The 22052-nt window shown below is 45.0% G+C and overlaps 1 protein-coding gene across 6 annotated transcripts in view; it reads left to right on the forward strand.

Moving 5' to 3' along the window:
- STX8 (syntaxin 8) overlaps window positions 1–22052 on the forward strand; it is a 218425-nt gene that overhangs the window by 39108 nt on the left and 157265 nt on the right. For all 6 annotated transcript variants that reach the window (XM_036452224.2, XM_036452225.2, XM_036452226.2 and 3 more), the window contains exon 6: window positions 8581–8673. In XM_036452224.2, the coding sequence (XP_036308117.1) occupies window positions 8581–8673 (93 nt within the window). The remainder of the gene's footprint in view (window positions 1–8580; window positions 8674–22052) is intronic.

Raw genomic sequence — 22052 nt, forward strand, 5'->3', positions numbered from 1 at the left:
TTTCAGTTGGCATAGTTTCCCTCCTTCGTTTCAATCTGGATGTCTTTTTTTTTTTTTTTTTCCTCCCCTGCCTTATAGAAATGATAAGAGCTGACATCCTTGCCTTATTTCTAATATTAGAGGGGAAATATTCATTTGGAAGCCAGGTACTGTGAATTTTTCTATCTATCTATCTATCTATCTATCTAAGCCCAGTGACTGGAATGGTGGAATGATCAGAACAACCGGTGGCTATGACGTGCACTGTGGCAGCCAACCAACCAGCCTGATCTGCGCAATCCCCTTCCCCCGCCAGCCCAGCCCCCCAATTGCCTCCTCCCCCCCACCCCTGAATCGGGGGCAGGGCCAGCTGGCCAACTGCCTGTGGTCCCTCCCCCACAATTGGCCCAGCCCTCTCAGGCTCCCATCAGGGCAGGCTGGCCAGATCCCACATGTGCACAAATTTGTACACTGTAACTCTAGATTTTGTGTGTGTGTGTGTGTGTGTGTGTGTGTGTGTGTATTGTTAATCCTCACCCGAGAATATATTTTTTCATTGACTTTTAGAGAAAGTTGAAGGGAGGGAAGGAGAAGGTATAGAAGAAGGCAGGGAGGGAGGGAAGAAGGGAGGAAGAGATAAAGGGAGATTGGTCGCCTCCTGCACATAGCCTGACCAGGGCTGGGGATTGAATCTGCAACCCAGGAACATGCCCTGTGGCCCTTTGGTGGGCAGGCTGACTTTTCTAACCACTGAGAACACCAGCCAGGGCTGGTCCTGGATAGCCTTGTATTTCTAGAAATATTTTTGAGTCTTGCTTTGTACTGTGGACCAGAGCAGTGTCTGCTTTAGAGCAGGGCTCAGCAGACCTTAACCTATGGGCCACATTTGGCCTGCTTCCTGTGTTTTATAAACTTAAAATATGTTTTACATTTCTAAGTGTTCAGAAAATAGTCAGAAGAGGAATATTTTGTGACTGAAAATTGTATGAAATTCAACGTTTAGTGTCCCTAAATAAAGTCTCCCGGGAACACAGCCATGCTTATTCATTTTATCTGTGGATGCTCTCCTGCTACAATAGCATAGTTTAGTAGTTGGTCTCGAGACAGTATGAACCACAAGGCCTAAAACATTTAATATCTGGCCCTTTATCGAAAATGCTTGCTGACGCCAGGCTAGCGGCCTTTACCCCACTCCTGAGCCAAAACCATTCTGAGCACAGATCCACCTCGGGGACGCTGCAGGTTCGGGTCCAGACCGCTGCAGCGAAGCGAGCGTCACAGTGAAGGGAGCCGCAATCTGCTTGCTGGTGGAGGGTCTTGCCTTCAGTTTGTCAAAAACACAATGTCCGTGAAGTGCAATAAAGCGAAGTGCCATAAAACGAGCCCTGCCTGCACTCTGCCTAGTGAATTATGAGGTGACCTGGTCAGTGGGAATGGAACTGCGTCCAACCCTGTTTGAGCCCAGAGTCCCCTTTCAGGGGTGCTTTCCCCAGCCGTGGTTAGTTCCCTCAGATAAATGCCCTCAGCACTCAGCTCAAGCCTCTAGGTGGACCCCGTGCCCATGCAGACCCCCAGGCTTCTCTCTGCACACCTCTCCCCTCTCCCTATGTGCCTTAGGCACCCTGACCTGCTCTGATTCTTTTCAGCTCAGGTCGATGACCAGACTCCCCCAGGGCTCATCTGTCCCATCCCCACAGCCTGGCAGCCCTCCCAGGGCAGTAATCTCGCTTATTCCCCATCTCTCAGGGATCACGTACATCAGTTCCTGATGTCTGTGTCTTGAAACTACGGGGTTTTTTTTGTGTGTGTGGGTGGGTATATTTTGCCTGTGGTTTTGTGTGTGTGTGCTTTCCCCCCACGTTTCAGGCCAGAAGTAATTCTGGCTCCTGTCCATGCATGTTGGCGAGAAACAGGTCTAGTTCTATTGTGAAGATCTCCAACAAGTGAGGCACGGTGTCCATCCCCCGTATCTGCAGTCCCACTTGCCTCACCCATTGTCATGGTTGAAGCAAAGTGGAAGAATCTAGAGCAATGAATGCAGCTTTCCCCGAAGCACGGCCATTCATTAGCCGTGCTTCACTCTTCAGGATCCACGGCTCCCGAAAAGCGGGTCTTGTTAGCTCACACTAAGGAATCTTCTGGCATTGTGTCTTTGTGCCAGGAAAAGCAGTTTATGGTTAGGTACAGTATCCCGGTCACCGAGAAGGTGCTACGTGCAGGGTGAGCGGATGCCACCTGCAAGTTTTTGTCAGTGAGTCTCTGGGACAAAGAGCATCCTTATTGCGATGCAAGGCCTTGGCAGGGTGGAGAGAGGAAGGAATGGACGAGAGTAGCAGCTCATACTGTAGGTCAGTTTGTTTTCCAGCTTTTACCTTTGTGTTTTGGAATGCTGTATCCCTCTTTGCTTCCCTAGCAGTTGATTTTCAAGGATCAACACAAAAATGGAAGTCAAAATTTACACGAAGCCCTATTGGCCTTTTCTCTGCCTCAAGAATCTTGGCAATGTGCCGAGGTTGCTAGGCTTTGTTTCATCACCGGGGCCAGCACCAGATAAAAATAAAGCACCACGAGGGGTCATTTCTAACTTCCTCTGGCCCATATACTCCGTTAGCCTTTCTGTACTTTAGCTGACCCTCAGAAACACTTTGAAAATCATCCTAAAATAACAGTTTGTTGGCAGGTCTTGGACTCGGCAGCGAATGCCTTCCTTGCCTAAGCTAGAAGCTAGGGTTTGTGACATCCAGTCAGCCGGTCTCGGCTTCTGTGTTAGTCATGCTGTAATTTGAGGCACAAATGGACATTAAGCATGAGATGGAGGAGGTGATGACAGTACCTAGATCACCTCAAAAATTCCCCAGATAGGACAAGGGAAGGTAACTTTTTGATACAGACCCCTGTCTCTGAGTTGACGGCAGACCTTGAAGAAGGTATGAGGTATTGTTCTACCTTCACTCAGGAGGTCTTTGCTGATGGGCTTTGCTAACTGTTATTTTATAGGTGTCCTTTCTGGATTTCAGCAGAAAGCCGCATGTTTTTTTCTAGATTTCTGTGTTCTTCAGCCTCTAAATATTTTTATGTAAAATAGTGGTGGGAAGGTGGCTAGCCAGACTCCATTTTACACCAGCAAGTCTTAGAAGCTAATCTCTAAACCCTTGGCAATCCTTACTTCACAGACAACTGTTTTTTTTCCTTGTAACTGTCACCTAGACCAGGAATCTTTCACTAAAATCTCAAAATAAAATAATCTGTTCTTAGATCTTGCTCTAAAAGTCTTTCCAATGCTGGGAAAGTGATTAACTTTCTCCAGCTTGACCTAATCTTTTCCTCATTTGTTCCTTATGTCTCCTTATCCTGGAAGAGCTCCTTCTATATGTAAAATGTGAGCATTTCCATTGCTTCTCTCTGCGCACTGGAACTTAGACAACTTCAACGATTTTTCTACTACCTGAACTTAGAAGTCTGTCTTGTATTGACAAGAAACCCTTTCCTAGGTCTGATAGAGACTAAATTTCTTTCTTCTGCCAACCTAGATGTCTCTTTGGTTATTCCTTGGATTAACATCATTTATTAAATACTTGTGCTGTGCCACCAGTTGGCTATGAACTGGGACAAAGACAAAGGAAATGAAGACACAGCCCAGCCCTAGGGGCCTGAGGCTGCAGGTCTTAGAACCGCCCCTTTGTTTTATTTACTTGTTAAAATGTTGATAGTATTTTGCTGTGGAAAATTTCAAACAAAAAAGTAGAGAGAACTGTTTCAGCAATTACCAATTCATAGTTCATTGTGTTTCATGTCTACCCAACTACCTATTCCATGGATTTTTTTTGAAGCAAATCTCAGGTATTACTTCATGGGTGAATATTCCAGAATATGTCTCTAAAATATGTTTTAAACAGATAAGGACTGTTTTTTAAAAAAAATATAATCACAAGGCCATTATCACCCTTAGCAAGTTCACAATAATTCCATAGTATAATCAAACATCGAGTGCTCAGATTTCCTTGATTGTCCCATGATGTTTGGTTTTGTTAGTTTTAGGTTGTTCAGATCATGATCAGAATATAGTCTGGACATTGCAACTAATGGATGTCCCTTCGGCTCCTTTAATAGATAGGTTCCTTTGCCAGCTCTCTCTCTTTTTTTCTTTGCCTTTCCTTGGTTGAAGAAACAGGGTCATTTGCCGTGTAGTTTCCCATCATCTAGATCTTGCTATTTGTATGCCCATCTATTAAAATATTCCTTTGTCCCACATGTTTTCTGTAAATTGGTAGTTAGATTTAGTGGCTTGATCAGGATCAAGTTTGTTATTTTTGGTAAGAACACTGTATGATGACTCTTTATTTTTAATCTGCAGCCACCAGATAGTCCTCCCACAATTACATGATATTTAGTTAGAAGATGGCTTTTCTGAATATCTAAAGATAGAAAAATCTCCAAACACCTAATTATTCCAAAGGGATTTAAAAAAAATGATTGCATTCATTTTCTAGTCTGTCATTATAAATTAGTACAAATTTGGTGGCTTAAAATTCAAACTTATTATTTTACAGTTCTGTAGGTCAGAAGTTCACTGTGGGTCTCTGGGCCGGGGCCAAGGTGTGGGCTTTCTTGGTGGAAGCTCCAGAGAAGGCATCTCCTTGCCTTTTCCAGCTGCTGGAGGCCGCCAACCACCTCGTCATTCCCTGCTTCAGTCTTCAAAGCCAGTAGTTGCATCTCTCAGATCCTTCTTCCTGTCCCCCTGAGAAGGCAGCTAAAAGAAGTTTCTGTCTTAAGGACTCACGATTCCACTGGGTCCCCCTGGACAATCCGAATAATCTCCCATTTCAAATGCCTTCATCTGAATCACAATGGCAAAATTCCTTCTGCTGAGTAAACTCATCTATTCCCAGGTTCCCGGGATTAGGAAATGGGAATCTTAAGGGGGCACATTATTCTATGTATCACAATGGTTACCCATTTAAAAAAAAAAAAAGAACATTATTATAAAATTGAAGAACGATTAATAGACTGTATGTTGCAAATGATGTACTGTGATATAATGACTTGGGATATGTGATAGGGTAGGGCAGATGACAGTAATGAGCTAGTCAGTATGACATCATAGTTTTGCATGGTTCTGCATGACTGTCTGTTTATATTTTTGTGAGTACAGCATTTTACTTGGTTCATTGTCTCTAAGATGATCATGCCACCTGCCCTTGGAATTGCTGCTTTAGGGCTTGGAGAGGCTCAGGTCATCACTCTCATCATCACATACACAGGTCTCAGGTCCCTGGACTGTCTGTGTCTTTGGATTGTGGAATGAAAATGTTATCGCACTTAACCACAGTGAGGAGATGCTAAGTTCTTACAGAAATGATTTCAGTCGAGCAGAATATTTAGCCCTGTTTCTGTTTTGCATTAGAAAGAGAACCTTTAGGTGGTTAAACCATATCATGAGTCAAGGTTGAGAAAAAAGAGTGCAGGGTAGTTATTTTTCATTCACAATCTGTGTCTCTTCTAGATAAAGCAACTTTGTAACTTTAATGATTCTTTTTCTAATTGAAAACTGTAGAGGAATCTTCTATCCTCTTTTAAAATTGTTTTACCTTTTAATTCTTGTGGACTCTTGACTCTCAGTCCTATAGGTAGATTCTTTTCAGGATGCATTTGGATTTTTGCTATAATATTGGTCATCCTATAGCAGCACTAGGTTGATGATAGATTTATCTTGGAAGTCATCCAAGAGGTTGTTACTAAAGACCAAAAGGACCTCATTATAAAGAGATTTTGCTGTAAAATGGTCCCTTAGAATGATCCCTGGAGAAAGCAGGTCATTTGTATAGTTTGAAAAATACGTAGTGTCAAAAAATGTCACTAAGGGGTCCTTACCTCATACCATTAGTTTAAATAAATTCCAGATGAATTAATGAGTTAAGTGTAATGGCTTAATTCCATAAAAAGACTAGGAAAAAATACAAGACACTGTTAACATGATCTTGCAGAAGAAGACCATTGTGATTTCTGCTTTCGAAGATATGCCTTTATGTGAACTAGTCATGAAAAGAACCCCATCAACAAATGAAGCCACAATTGGCATGTTATCCTCATCTGGCAGATTGCCTGGGTAGAAAGAGTCCTTAGGTTCAGCTTCAGAATGTTCTTCCAGCCGAAACCGGTTTGGCTCAGTGGATAGAGCGTTGGCCTGCGGACTGAAAGGTCCCGGGTTCGATTCCGGTCAAGGGCATGTACCTGGGTTGCGGGCACATCCCCAGTATGGGGTGTGCAAGAGGCAGCTGATCGATGATTCTTTCTCATTGATGTTTCTAACTCTCTATCCCTCTCCTTTCCTCTCTGTAAAAAAATCAATAAAATATATTTTAAAAAAAAGAAAAAGAAAAAAGAAAAGAATGTTCTTCCAAATGCACCTGAAAGCAAACAAAATGGTTCTTACAAAGATATTACTGAGACTGCAAAGAACAAACTAATATAAAATTTTAAAGAAAGTACTTTGAGTTCTTTTTTCTTTAAATTTTTACAATCTAGGAAAGCAATACATTTTAAGAAACAAAAATTCTATTTTTACTATTTATTGTTTTATGTACTGCATTTTTACACTTAACATATCATGGATTTCTTTCAACATCAAAATATCCATGGACCCTATCACTTTTAATGGCTCTGTAGTGTTTTATTATATGGCTATATACACATTTTTAAACAAATCATTGTACTTGGGTATTTGGATAGTTTCCAGTTTCTCACTATTATAAATGTATCAGTGTGGGTCCAATTAGGAGAAAGAGGGTTGAAAGTTTAATGCACAGAATTATTAACTACTAGAGACCCAGTGCACAAAATTTATGCATGGGGAGTTGGGAGAGTGAGTGTCCTTCAGCCCAGCCTGCACCCTCTCCAATCTGGGACATCTCTCTCATAATCCAGGACTGCTGGCTCCCAACTGCTTGCCTGCCTCTGCCTGATTGCTCCTAGCCACTTCTGCCTGCCAGCCTGATCACCCCCTAACCACTCCCCTGCCAGCCTGATTTATGCCTAACTACTCCCTGGCTGGCCTGATTGCCCCTAACAGCCCTCCCCTGCTGGTCTGGTCACCCCTAACTGTCCTCCCTTACAGTCCTGGTCCCCCCCAACTTCCCTCCCCTGCAAGTCTGGTCCTTCCCAACTGCTACCCGGCTCTCCTACAGGCCTGGTTCCCCCCAACTGCCCTCCCCTGCAGACCTGGTCTCCCCAATTGCCCTCCTGACAGTCTGGTCACCCCTAACTGCCATCCCTGCTTGCCTGATCACTCACAACTTCCCTCCCCTGCCGGCCTGGTCCCCCCCAACTTCCCTCCCCTGCAGGCCTGATCCCTCCAAATGACCTCCCCTGCAGGCCTGGGTCCCTCCCCCCGCCCTCTCATAACTGCCCTCCCTTGTTAGCCTGGTCATCCCCAACTGACCTCCTCTGCTGGCCTGGTCACCCCTAACTGCCCACAATTGCTCTCCCCTGTAGGCCATCTTGTGGTGGCATTTTGTGTCCACATGGGGGCAGGATCTTTGACCACATGGGGGTGGCCATCTTATGTCTTGGAGTGATGGTCAATTTGCATATCACTCTTTCATTAGATAGGATAATAGGACATTAGAGTAATGATTTCAGAGAGGTCCCTGTGGTTTGCAGCCAGACTGTGGAACCTGCTGGAATCTGCCCTCTAGGATGCCAGGGATACCATTCATGGGGAAGTGTCTAAGTGGAGGCACTCTGTTAAAAAACTGCCCAGGGGGTACCCTGCTGACCTTGGGGTGCTGCTGGCCTCTGTGTGCTGGAGGACACTGGAGAAGCTGGGAGGCTGTGGGAGCCTGGCGAGAGAGCAGGCTGGAGGCAGGAAGCAAACCTCTCCTCCCGGGATGTCTCTGTAGTCCCTTCTTACTGACAGAGATGGCCAAGGGAAAAATATTTAAAGGGCCCAGGGCCATTTTCACAGAGCAGTCAAAAGGGGGTCAACTTGGAGCTGAGAGGTAATACATTGATAGCTAGCACAGGAAGCTACGTATCAAGGCACGTCATTGGATGTACATCTTGCATGCGGTCTGATGCTTTCTTACATACATTTCTAAACATAGGGCTGACAGATAAAAAAGTAGGCACAATTTTCTCTCCAGAAAGGTATGTCAATTGTCCTCCCATGACACAGCTTTTAGTTCTTCACACTTAGTTAACCCTGCGTGTTCGCATTCTTTTTCATTTTCATTTCTTATTTATATCCTTTGCCCATTTTAAAACTTAGAAGAATAAGTCTTTCTTATTGATTTGCACATTCTCTTTATGTATCAAATATTCAAAAGTTTAAATGTTTATGTAGTCAAATCTTATGTTCATTTTTAATATTTAAAATTTTAATTCATCAGGAAATCATTTTAGTTTAAGGTATGAAGTAGATACTTAATTTTTTTTTCTTCATTTTGTTCCAAAAATGTTACCTGTTTTCTTCTCTCTCCTTTTCCCAATGGTTTAAAAGGTTACTTTTATCATATATTGAGTTGTGTTATGCCCACGGGTATATTTCTGGACTTTCAATGGTTTCCTTCGGTTCTTAGTTGAGTGTTTTACTTTTTCTTTCAGAACAGGATGCAGGCCTCGATGCCCTTTCTTCTATCATAAGTCGCCAAAAGCAAATGGGGCAAGAGATTGGGAATGAGCTGGAGGAACAAAATGGTAAGAACATCTCTGCGATTGACCGCATTTGCTACTTAGTATAAATACTGAAGGCTTGCATATTTGGTAACTGATTGTAACATTACAAAACACATAACATGGTTAACTTACTAACGTGGATTATTATATTGAATGCAATTGAGTGTGGTTTGTGGCAGATTTAGATTGTAGTTACTAAATACTATGTCAAGAAATTTGATAAACAATGTCCAGTTCTCTGGAACTGCTTTTAAAAAAATACTTTGTTTTACGATCCATTTTTTCTGAGAGCTTCCCTCCATGTGTAACGTAGTGATGTTGCTCAGTGCCTTGCACTCTGACTGCAGGCACAGGGAAGACTGTCCTCTGCCGTCCGCGGAGTGGCTCCCCTTCCATCCATCACAGATACCGGCTGCAGGGCAAGAAAGTGCTTGGGGATCTTTCTTCAGGGCTTGAGGTGATGAATCTGTCTGAAGAGAGACTCATTTGCAGTCCACAAGCAGGCTGGCCTGGAAGAGATGGAGCTGTCACCCTACAGGCTCCTGTGCTTGAGGGGTGAGCCGCTGCGAGGCTCTGAGCCCCAATGGGAGGTGAGCAGTGGGGATGGAGAAGAGAGGATGGGGGAGGGGCCTGAGGGCACGTTAACGGATGGACACGGTCAGGGCAATTGGAGGGTCATGGTGTGAGTGCAGATCATAAATCCAGTTTAGACATGCCCAGTTGGGGATGCCTGTAAGAGATCCGAGCCGGAGCATGGAGGAGACGGTGGGAGATACAGGGCCAGAGCTCATGAGAGGATGGCGGAAGGAGACGTGAGAAGCTTCGGCATAGGGTGATGTGTGAAAGCTGAGCCTCATGAAGTTCTTACTGTGTGCCAAGCAGTTTCACCTGTGTTGTTTTTATTTCGTCAACACTGTGAAGGCAACGGTATCTGTTTGTTAGAGACGGAGCTCAGAGTGGCTGAGGGACTCCTAACATGACATCACTTACACCGGATGGAACTGAAATTCCAAACAGGTCTTCAGATTCTCATGTGACTGCCATTTCTACTTCACTAGTTTCCTCTCTGGAGAAGACAAAGTAGGGAGAGAAAAGTAAGAAGTAAGAGGTCGTGGATTTTGGCTGTTGGTGATAGTACTATGGAGGCACATGGTGGAATGGCTTTTCAGTAAACTTACCATGCTCCATGGTATGAGGAAGCCCCAGGAGCAGGCAAATGCTCGCTCTGGAGGGAGGGCTGCCCCTGGCAAAATTGTACAAGTGTTACTTTTCTCGATCTCTATGAAGAATGAGTTACTTTGTTCCCAAATAAATAATATATAGATGATTTCCACCTATAATCTACCGTAAGTAAATAGATTACGAAAGCAAACGAAAAACTCTCCATCTGTTCAATCCTAATAGTGGTTTTTCGTAGTTTAAGCCCAGAGAGGAAGACAGTTTAGTCCTTTTCCTGATAGTGTTCATGTGAAAGTGCTGATTCGTGTATTTGCATATAATGTAGCCATTGGCCCATTCCTTCTGTGAAAGGTGGTGTTGGTAAGAAAGTTAGCTCTGTACAAAGTCTGCCTACCATATGTGTAGCTGTTCTTTCTCCCAAGGAAATTTAGCATCTGCAGTGGGTCAGACTAGAAGGGACACCACACTGGGGAAGCATGCCCATCCTATGACGTGCTTGGATAGGCCGCTGTGTAGTAATCTGTGGGTAGATGGTTAAGGATTGATGGTTCATTCTTGGGCGAGGTGACTTGCTGACTTCCCATACATTTTCCCCACATAAGCAACCACGCCAGCATGTCCTTATCTAGTCTCTCCTCTAGTCTCTCTGGTTCAATAGTTATTGCACTTGGCTGCATATTATGATAGAATCACCCGGGGAGCTTTTAAAACTCCCAAAGCCCAGGCCGGACCTGAGTTAGTTTCTTATTGCTGTTCTAACAAATGATCACAAACTTAGTGGCTTAAAACAACCCATACTTACTCCCTTCCAGTCCTGGAGATCAGAAGTCTGAAATGAGTTTCACTGGACTGAAATTGAGGGGTCCCTTCCCAGGCCCTGCGGAGAAGTCAGCTCTTGGCCTTTCCTAGCTTCTAGAGCTGCCTTCCCTGGATCCCTCTGCTTGTGGCCCCTTCCTTCATCTCTGAAGCCAGCACCACACATCTTGCTTCAATTGTCACATTGTCTTCTGTGTCAAATTCCTCTCTGCCTCCCTTTTATCAGGACATGTGCTTACATGTAGGGCCCGTCCACATAATCCAGGATAATCTCCTATCTTTAATTAATTGATTAATAATTAATTTTTTTTGATTACAGTTGACATACAATATTCTATTAGTTTCAGGAGGTCAGCGTAGGGATTAGTTATTTATATAGCTTACGAAGGGACCACCCTGATAAGTCTAGTACCCACCTGATAGCATACACAGTTACTTCAGTATTATTGACTGTATTCCCTATGTTGCACCTTACATTCCTGTGACTATTTTTGTAGCTGGCAATTTTATATCTTAATCCTTCCCCCTTTTTTTATCCTTATTAACACACCTGCAGAGTCCCTTTGCCATATAAGGTAACATTCACAGATTTCAGGGATCAGGATGAGGGTATATACTTATTATTCAGCCTATCACATTACCTTCCTAACCTTTCAGCATAAAAATTCAGCTGACGGGCTCTAACACACCTTAATAACAGTAGCTCACTGGTAAGTATATGAAATCTCTGATCATTTGGTCATTCAGGGAGCATAGCAGTTCTTTCAAAGGACACACTGGTCTCCTCAAACCCAGTATTGATGCTTTTGAGACAGCGGTCTTCCTTATCACCTTGGTTTCTTTCAGGAAAGGAAAGGCGCAAAGATGTATAAAGAGGATTGGCCGAATTTGGGATATTTGAGCATCAAAAAGAATGATGGGGACTGGCACACACTGGCAGAGACTGGTGAAACAGCTGTTTTACCCACCAGAACTTTGCCTGTGGCTCTTTGTGGTGCTGACTTTGGCAGGGGAGGGGAACCTTTTTTTCTGCCAAGGGCCATGTGGACATTTATAACATCGTTCATGGGCCATACAGAATTATCAACTTAAAGATTAGCCTGCTGTATTTGGTCAGACATTTAGTTAACTCACCCCTAATACCTTGGCAGGGCCAGACCAAGTGATTTCTTGGGCCTTATACGGCCCAAGGACCAGAGGTTCCCCACCCCTGCTTGAAGGTTTGGCCAATGCCAGAATTAGGTCTCAGCAACACCTACTTCAGTCGGCTCAGTCCCGTTTATTTTCTTGTTTGTGTTCCTTTCAAAAGGCTTTTTCCTCCTGAGCATGAACTTGAAGGCCATTTCTAGTAAACCAGCATCACAGTTCTTCATTATGACCAGTGTCTGGGAAGTCTGATGGAGGGAGTCCTCTGTGCCCAGCCTCCCTGCAGTTCTCCTGGAACTGAAGTACTAAACTCTGTTGTGTGAGGCAACCTTGGTTTGGCCTCCGCTGCTCTCTCCTGCCGACCCACACCTTCACCAGCGACCAGCCCCAGGTCCACTGCACACTTCGGTCTCCCCTCCCCCTTGCCACTAACCTGCTCACCCTGGCCCTCTTTAGGCTTGGTCGCTGACATATGAACAGGATGATCCCTGGAGTTGGTCAGGCCCTTTTTATTCTGTGTGAGGAGATTGGAACTGAATTTCTAAATTGATGGTAATTTGACCCTTCAGCTTTGTGGTTATGTTCTAAGTACAATGCATTTTGTTAGTAAGGTTTTGATACTTGATTCCAAAATGGCCTGGTTGGCCTTTATCTTACCCTATTGTTTTTCTCATTTAATGAAAACCAAGAGGATAATTCAGTAGGTCAGTAAATCAAATAGAGAGATTTACAGCAAAAGCGGTGTCCTCCGCTGTCCAGATTCCTTGGTGCACACTCAGATCACAGGAACAGTCCGGTGGGGGCCGCAGCCCTGTTCTCAACACCTACAGATACAAAAGCGGCTGATTATAGTGCGAGCAGGGATATAATTTTTATCCTCAGAGCCTCTCGGTTCCTCTGAAAGAAAATGGCTGACTCTGCCCCATTTCTGAGGAGCAAATGTGCATGTTGGAAAACCACCAGCGTAACTCTGTCTCTCTGGGAGGCCACCACGGGGAGAATAGCTTATTTTGGCAGCGAATGGAAAAATACCTCATGTTTGTCTATGTACACACATGCACGCATCTGGGGCTAGAAAGAAGATGAGGCCTGGGAGGCAGGGAGGAAACGAAGAGGATGGGGTTAAAATATGATGAACAGAGTCTCCGACTGCGACTAGGATGGCAGATGCGTGGGTATGTAACTGTGCGATGTTCTTCAGTGCATGTGTGGGGTTTATATCTGTCATGCAAACACGAGAGGCAATATGAAAGTAGAGGACTAAGTGTATTCTCTCCACATACTCCACAAGGGCCCTGGTTCTCAAACTTGTCAGCACATTGAAATTATCTGGGGACCTACAGACAGTATTGATGCTTGGGCATCACCCCAGAAGAGCTGATGTGATTGGTATAAAGTACTGTGGTAGGCAGAAGAGTACACATACCCCGTCCCCCAAAAAAGGTCGTCTACATATTAGAACCTGTGAAGATGTTAGGTTCCATGGCCAAGGTGCATCAGGTCACCCATGGAATTAAGGTTGCTAAATCAGCTGACCTTAGGACAATTATTCTGGATTATCTGGGTAGGTCCAGTGTAATCACAGAGGCCCTTAAAAGTGGAAGACGGAGGTAGAAGTTAGAGCTCAGAGTAATATAATGTGCGAAGGGCTCCATCTACTGTTGCTGGCATTGAAGATGGTAGAGGGGGCCACAAGCCAAGGAATGCCAGCAGCCTTTCGGAGCTGGAAAAGGCCAGGAGATTTAATTCTCCCCTAGAGCCTCCAGAAAGGAATGCAGCCCTGCTGTCACCTGGTGTTAGCTCACGGCAGACTTGTGATGAGTGTGTTTATAGCAAGAATGGAAAACCAACTCAGGTTGGGTCAGTGATGGGCATAGCTACTTAAGATCCCTGGCTGACAGAATAGCCGCCATTTCAAACATTGCTGGTCACTGTGCCAGAGCGCAAGAGAGCTCTGGAGGGTCTTGTTCCTGCAGTTATATGCTCTGGCCCAGAAGGGATGTGCCAATTTCATTTACAACTCACTGCTCAGAGGTAATCCTGTGCCCCCGCCAGTGATGATACTAGGAGGTATAAACATACTCATGCATCTTGTTGTGGGGGGAGGAGCACCAACAATATTGGTTGAACAGCACAAATGAATATCACAGGGGTAGTTAGCAAGTAAGGGGTAACTGCCTCTGATACATATTAGCCATGTGACCTTGAGACCTTGAACAAGTCACTTCCTCTTTCTCTGTCCTAGCTATCTTGTCTCTAACATGGGGACTTTAGTGCCTATTTTATAGTGTTGTTATGAAGATGAAATGAGTTAATACATGAAGCTCTTAGGACAGTGTGCACGAAATGTATTTTTTATTATTAACTCTATATATTCCCACCACTCCCTTTTCCAAACACATGGAAATATTAGATGACATACAGGGATGGGCAAAAGGAGGCTTACCGTGGTTTGTATGGAAAATAATCCGATAATCTATATATATAAAAGTCTAAGCAATCATCTGACCGACTGACCAGTAGCTATGATGCACAATAACCACCAGGGGGTAGACACTCCGACTGATAGCTGTGATGTTCACTGGCCACCAGGGGACAGACGCTCAACACAGGAGCTGCTGTGCTGTGGAGACTTGGCAGCTGGGTTCTCAGGTGACACACCGTAGAGAAGAGGGAGCCTGATTCCAGGGTGCATCACCTGAGAACTACCCTCTCACAATCCGGGACCTTTTGGGGGATGTCACAGAGCTGGTTTCGTCCCAATCCCTGTAGACCAGGCCCACAGACAGGGCAGGGGTGAGGGCCACTGGCTCAGCTGCTCTGTGCATGACTCTCCCTCCACTGCGCCGATTCCTGCCCGGCAACCATGTTGTGGACCATTTTGGTGCCCAGTCACAGTGGACTCCAAGCTGGGAGACTCTCCAGGTTCTGTTAGGAAAATAGAACCCCTGTCTCTATCTCTGTTTTGATTTTTGTTTGTCAATACAGTCCCAATTATCTTCATTTTTTAAAGAAAGACTTTATGCTGACCTATTTACTGAGAGCACTCCGTGTTTTCAGTGCCGCCACAGGTTCATTCTTTCACAAACATCGTTATTGGCATCTCACTGTGTCTCGGGAAGGAAGGGGCAGCTCTGTAGGCTTACGCTACTGTCTTGAGCTCAAAGTGGGTTTATATTTTTTATGAGGTCATGGTATCTATAGAAGGTGTTTTGCTGAAACGTGTTCTGGAAGCTTCAATTAAACAAGTTTGTAATTAGTCTTGTTTTCTAGGGTTTTGTGGTTTGAGTAATACCTGCAAGTTATCATCTGATGTGTTTAGAGATGAATTTGCCTAAAGATAAGACAGTTAGAGCTATGCTAGGTGATTATTTTCTATGCATTTAATGGTACTATTAAGTATGTGGTGAATATAAAATCGGTCATCAGAACATTCATTATTCATCTATAGGGAGGGATTGGTTTATAGTAATGGGGCTGCTGGTGGGGGACGGGGGGAGGAGAGAGAGAGGGAAAGAGAGAGAGAGACAGAGAGAGAGAGAGAGAGAGAGAGAGAGAGAGAGAGAGAGAGAGAGAGAGAGAGAGAGAGAGAGAGAGGAGAGAGAAGTAAGAGCAGTTGTGTCATCCCAACAATTTTCGGACACCAGTCATTTAATTCAATTCACTACCTGGAGTTAATGTCAGATTCCACAGGTTTAAGGGCTCAATCCCAAAAGACTGTTGTCCCTTCTGATGCCGGCTGCAAGTCTCGGCGTCCCCAATCACTTCTGCCTGCTGGCTGCAAACACTGGGTTCCCAATGTTTAGTAATTTATGATTTAGTAATTTACGAGAACGAATCACAGAGTGCAGGACAAAGCTATACTTATTTTCTTGTAAAGGATACATCTCAGGAAAGCCAAACGGTAGAGTAGACAGGGTGGGTGTTGAGGTGGGTGTGCCTTCTCCATGCAAGTCACCCTCCCAGAGCACATCATTGAGTCCTCCAGCCTAGAGGCTCCCAGACCTCAGTGTTGAAGAGCTTTTCTGAAGTTTCATTGCATCAGTGGGGCTGCCCAAATCTCTGGGCACATGAGGAACCCATATCCTTTGCATTTGCCGAGTCTGCAGAACGATATTTATGTATGTATGTATTTAATTTCAGAGAGAGGAAGGGAGAAAGAGATGGAAACATCAATGATGAGAGAGAATTATTGATTGGCTGCCTCTTGCACGCCCCCTACTGGGGACTGAGCCCGCAACCCAGGCATGTGCCCTTGACTGGAATCCAACCTGGGACCCTTGAGCCAAACCAGCGAGGGCACAGGAACGGTATTCAGACACATGCACAGCATTTGTCACCTGGCTTCGCGGCTGGCTGTGACTGATGGTGAGTTGGGTTGGGCTCACAGGACTTAGTTCTCCCTTTTAGGCTGGTGCCTGCTCTATCCCCTCCTCCTAGGCCGAGGCCTTCGTCTTCACCTTGGCCACGCTGAGAGGCGTTCTAATGAGAGGGAGGCAAGGATTTTCCAGAGGAAAAGCTGTGGAAATAGTTGTCAAGGAAAAGAGCATTTATCCTCAGGTCCAGAACGGCGGCCTACTGACTCATCAGGCCTCCTTCCCCTGGGGCTCACCGCAGCTCCTATTTGGCTTCCAAGAGGGAGGCTTTCGTGCCAGCTGTGGCAGCTGAACTGGAGAATGGAGGACAAAAAGGCCAGCATGAGACCAAAGAGCATCTCTGAGGAAAGGCCACAGTGATCACCGCTGCAGAGAGCAGATCAACCTCTTGTCACTGGAAGCTCAACCTCCGGCCACTTGGGCCCAAGGATAATATTGTCCCTCCCTCCTCCTTGATGTTTTTGCAAGAAGAACCTCCTGGGGTTCTTCTTGGCGGCTATGTCAGGGGTTCCCAAGGCCACCCCCACGTTTGGTGATTTGCTGGAAGGACTCATAGAACTCAGTCTATATTTGCTACTCACTGAAATTCATAACCCCAAACCAATTCCTGCAGTGTTTCAGCAGTTATTCACGGGCGTGTGTACAGAGGTGAAAATTTTGAGTGATCCATTGCACACATTCCGAGCCAAGGTCAAGTAAGGCAGTGCTCTGCCTTTTCATTCTTGCACTTACCCAGAGATGACCTAAGGATGGAGGCTGGTCAGGTGGGGTTTGAATCCCAGTTCTGGCTCCTGTTAGGGGGCGGTCTCAAGCAAGCCAAAGTAACACTCCTGAACCTTGTCTTCCCTCTTGGGAAAAAAAAAAAAAAAAAAAAAAAAAAAAAAAAAATATATATATATATATATATATATATATATATATATATATATATATGTATATAATCTACCACAATGAGTTGTTTTTAGGATTTAAGATATAGTGCATATGTTATATATATGTAGATACACACACACACACACACACACACACACACACGTAGCTACCCTGTTTCCTCGAAAATAAGAGTGTCTTATATTAATTTTTGCTCCCAAAGATGTGCTAGGTCTTATTTTCAGGGCATGTCTTATTTTTCCATGAAAAAGAATACGGTACACATTTATTTGTTAAATGAAAATAAAGGAAATTTATTATCTGTATATGGTACGGTAGTATGGGAGTTGTCAACACAAACCAGACAAACTGTGAATCCTACAGTATCAAGAATTTACTCATTTATTCAATGACAATCATGTCATCATCTTCTGGAACATCATCATAACAATCCAATTCCTGAATTTCCTGGTGAATTTTTTGTGACTCCATTTCTTTCAGAATCAGTGGACCAAATCTTTCATGTTTAACATAGGGGGGGGGGGGCTTGTTTTCAGGGGGATGCCTTATATTTCACTCAGAAGGAAACCTGTAAGTAGGTCTTATTTTCAGAGGATGTCTTATTTTCGGGGAAACATGGTACATACAAATAAAATGTACACACACATATGTATATATATATATCCTTTAGGAACAGTGATGCAGTGTTTGCTAATTCACTATCCATGAAGACCTTTAAAACACACCTTCCACGAATAAAAATCGATTCTAGTTGTGCTCATGGTTGTAATTTGCTGCAGTGAGAGGATACAAAGCAAAATCAGCGAAGAGAAAGGGGCAAAGGGCGAGGTGTGGGGAAAACCAGGCAGGAGCTGCCAGAGGCCTCTTCCAGGGGAGTCACACAGGATGTGCTTAACCCCCCCTCACCACGCGTCGCTGCAGCACCTGTGAAGTGCTGCCAACCGGAAGCTCATTGAGGACGTGGGGCCCAGGGCTTTTTCGAGGGTATTGGGCAGCTGCCCAAATTCCAGACGCTCAGAAGGAAAGCAGGTGTTCGGCATAAACCATATTGTTTATACAATTTAGGAGCAGTGACCACTCTTTGTTAACGATGGGAACCCTCCCCAGATTCAAGCTCCCAAACGCCCAGCCAAGAGCCCACTTTGTGAGCAGGTCTTTCGAAGAAAAGCAGTCAGGCCTGCTGTGTGAGCTCCTTTCTGGAAGGAGGTCTACACTAAGATGACCAGACGTCCCGCTTTTGGCGGGACAGTCCTGATTTTTAACAATTTATCCCGCGGCGTGTTTTTTTTTTTAAACACCACGAGACGCGGGATACGGGACGTGGGACAAATTTTAAAACGCCAAAAGCAGGACGTCTGGTCACCTTAGCCTACACCATCTATGATTTATTGGTCCCGTTATCACACTTGCTGGGGTTGGCGGGTGTGCGAAGGGATGGAGGACGCTTAGTTCCTCGGAAAAGCAGGCGTGTGCTCTTCAGGAGGGAAGGGGTGCAGAAGAGAAGTGAAAACCCCCGGAGACAAACTTGTGTCTCCCCAGTTTCATCTAGAACATTCGAGGGCCAGTTTCATTACTGAAGACTTTTAGCCGAGCCTGACTTCTCTTTGGGAGTCTCCGAGAATGTGCTTTTAAAAGTGGGAGTTGTGTTGCATATGGGGTGGTGAAAGGACAGAAGAGCTTTGGTAATACAAACCAAAGCGGCAGGAAGGAAGTGGTCTGATTGGAACCAAGTGCTTCGCGGGGAAGGAGCATGAGAAAGGAACTGAAGTTGCTGAGCAGAAGTCTGAGTTGATTTGGAACCCGTAACAGAGCTGCCGCAGGAAGGTGACGCGGTCCTGACGGTTTATTTTGGGCAGGGACACGATGTTCTCTCTCCAACTGGACGTACCGCCAGGAGAGAGAGGAACCTTAGAGAACACATGTTGAATGCAGTGATAAAGACCTTTTATTTTCTCTTTATTATTAATGCACTTGCTCTCAGTGTTTTAAACCAGTCCACTGTAGGAACTGGAGTGAGGTCAAAGGTAAACGTGTTCTGTCAGCCAATTTGATTAGGTTGACATTCAATGCTTTTATTGTATATTAAAGAATAAACAGCTAGCTAATTAGACTGTGTCTAGAGGGGTGGGCAAAAGTAGGTTTACAGCTCATATGGAAAAAGACAAGCGGTGGGATAATCACAGTAGCTTTATTAACTTGGAAGAGAGTCACAGTTCTTGGGCTCTTGGGTATAATCTGGCCTTCATTATTTACATGTTCTGGTAGTCTATTTGCTACACTCAAACACACTTGAGCACAGAGGTCCTTATAAACGCCAGGACACCCAGGGTGTTTCAGTGCCTCTTTCAGTCACTTGGGTGGGATCACTGGAGGCTCTCTGCACAGACGTGGCCCTCACTTCTGATTCTGGCTTCACCCCTGACACAGGGAGGGCCTGTGCTCCCCAACTTATCCTAAGCTTGGCCAGTTCCTGGGGATGGGAGTGGGGTGAGTCTCCTTTACAGGTTTATTTTGTCATCCAATCAAAGAGCATAAGAGTAGCCATTTTTATTTTGCTTTGTTTTAAAAATAAGACGTTCTCTTGTACCTTTTCTTTTCAGAAATGGGCAGAGAATCTAGGAAGAAGTAACTAGTTGTGCTTATGGGAAATGTTTCCATGGGCTCATGGAGAGATTGGGCTTGAAGTAGTGGTTTGGGATGTAAATTATGGAGGTGATTGTATTCGATTTTCATCTTATATCACTTGTGTTCATGTAACCAGAATGGCACCACTATAGTTAGGCCTCCGCTTCTGATGTGAAGGAAGAGAGTGGCACGGAGTGTGTGTGTGTGTGTGTGTGTGTGTGTGTGTGTGTGTGTGTGTGTGAGAGAGAGAGAGAGAGAGACAGAGAGAGAGAGACAGAGAGAGAAGGAGAGAGACAGAGACAGACTGATGTGGGCTTAGGCTGAGATGTGAATAGGAACATATCTGATGGTCTGAGTGCTCACAACACACTAACATACTAGGTAGCAGTACTACTTACTCTGCTCAGGACATTTGTGGACTGACCAGGTATCTCAGCGTGCCTCCCCGAGAATTCTGCTGTGCTCCAATACCTGCAATAATGCAAAAGACCAACCCAGGTTGAGCTGTTCAGTCTTGTTCTAGGTTGAATTTTAAAAAATTTTCTATTTTTTATTGATTTCAGAGAGGAAGGAAGAGGGAGATAGAAACATCAATGATGAGAATCATCGGTTGTCTGCTTCCTGCACACCCCTTACTGGGGTTCGAGCCCACACGCTGGGCATGTGCCCTGACCAGGAATCAAACTGTAGCCTCCTGGTTCATAGGTCGATGCTCAAGCACTGAACCACACAGGCTGGGCCTAGGTTGAATTTTAAAGCCCCTTGGAGTGTAGGTCAAATAGAGGAGGAAGAGTACTAAGATAATTAATAAAGTTTTTTCCCAGCCTCTTCATTCAAATTGTGCCGCTTATCTTGAAAATGGGCTATCTTTTTCTTATCCATAGAGGCCTTGAGTTCCAGACGAGATTCTGTTGGGAGCACAGGCAGAGGGGAGTTGAGTATGCGGGCTGTTGATTAGGGATTTCCTGTGGGATCAACACCTGTGAGAGGGGGACCACGCGAGCAGGATAGGCAGGAGAAGCTGAGCTCGCAGACCGCCTCAGCCACCCCCAGGGGAAGTTTGTTCTAGAGTAGGGGTGTCGAACTCAATCAGAGAAGGGGCCAAAATCTAAAATCCAGCCTAAATCGCGGGCCGAATGGTTTACTGAACAGTCATAAACTGTCATTGTGATGGAAACGCAGCGGAGTGCAGTGATGACAGCGAGGGGCGGGCCACATTGCAAGGCCTGGCGGGACGGATTTGGCCCGCGGGCCTTGTGTTTGACACATGTGTTCTAGAGCCATGTGGTCTGTCGGAGTTGGCCCATGCTGCGCCCACAGGCCTGGGCCTTTACACCACCCCGCTCCTGGTGAAGATGGAGGACCCTGGGAAGAGTGTGTCCTCTGGCAAGCACTCTGTGCCCTTGAGAGAGTAAGTACCTACGGCGACCGAGGGCCTGAGGCCAGCTGCTGGCAGCATTCCCAACATTGAGGGCGGACAGCCCTTCCTGGAAGGGGGACTGGTGGAGCCCCTGCTTTGGGGTCCGTCACACAGCGGGCCAGCTTTAAGCACTTGGACACCTCTAGGTCTGCGGAGTAAGGAGAAATCAGCAGGTCGTGGAGCAGGAGTAAACTAGAATGCAGTCTCTGGAAGTGATTGACCCAGCCCAACCTTTGGAAAGATGTTTATAAATCCTGGGAAATAAGTCAGTATACGGCCTCTCCCCTATTTCTAAGCAGAGCTTTGTTAGTAGTTGGGGTGAAAATGTGGAACGTTGTTCCTTTTCTTTACCCTTCATAGTTCACTGAGCATTGTTATGGGAGCTGTATATTTCAGGGCCTCTGCGCTTAAAAGTTATTACTCAGTTATCGTTGTTCAGAAACAGTTGGAGTCTGTCAGCAGACATAAAGGGTTCTCTTCGGGTACTTGGGAAATAAGAATAAAAAGCCCAAACCCAGTAGAAATGATTGTTTGCTTTATTTTAGATACAACAATGTTCTAACTGCATCTTTAGCACCCTTTTTACTTTAAAAAGGAAAACCAGCCCTGGCCAGTGACGTTAAATGGTTAGAGTATTGTGTGCACCTAACCCCCCACACCCCCCTTCACAAAAGGGTCATGGGTTCGATTCCAGTTCAAAGGCATGCACCTGGGTTTCGGGTTTGATCCCTGGCCCCCCTGTGGAGCCTGTGTGGGAGGCAACCAATCAATGTGTCTCTCTCACATAGATGTTTCTCTCTTTCCTCCTCCCTCTTTCCCTTCCACTTTCTCTAAAAATCAATGGAAAAATATCCTCTGGTGAGGATTAATAAAAAAAGAAAAAAAAAATGAAAAGAAAAAAAAAACAACCAGTTAGACTTTATAGTTTTATTCTTTTAAAAATTTCA

This window comes from Pipistrellus kuhlii, unplaced genomic scaffold (genome assembly GCF_014108245.1).
Source record: "Pipistrellus kuhlii isolate mPipKuh1 unplaced genomic scaffold, mPipKuh1.p scaffold_m20_p_23, whole genome shotgun sequence".
Lineage (NCBI taxonomy): Eukaryota > Metazoa > Chordata > Mammalia > Chiroptera > Vespertilionidae > Pipistrellus > Pipistrellus kuhlii.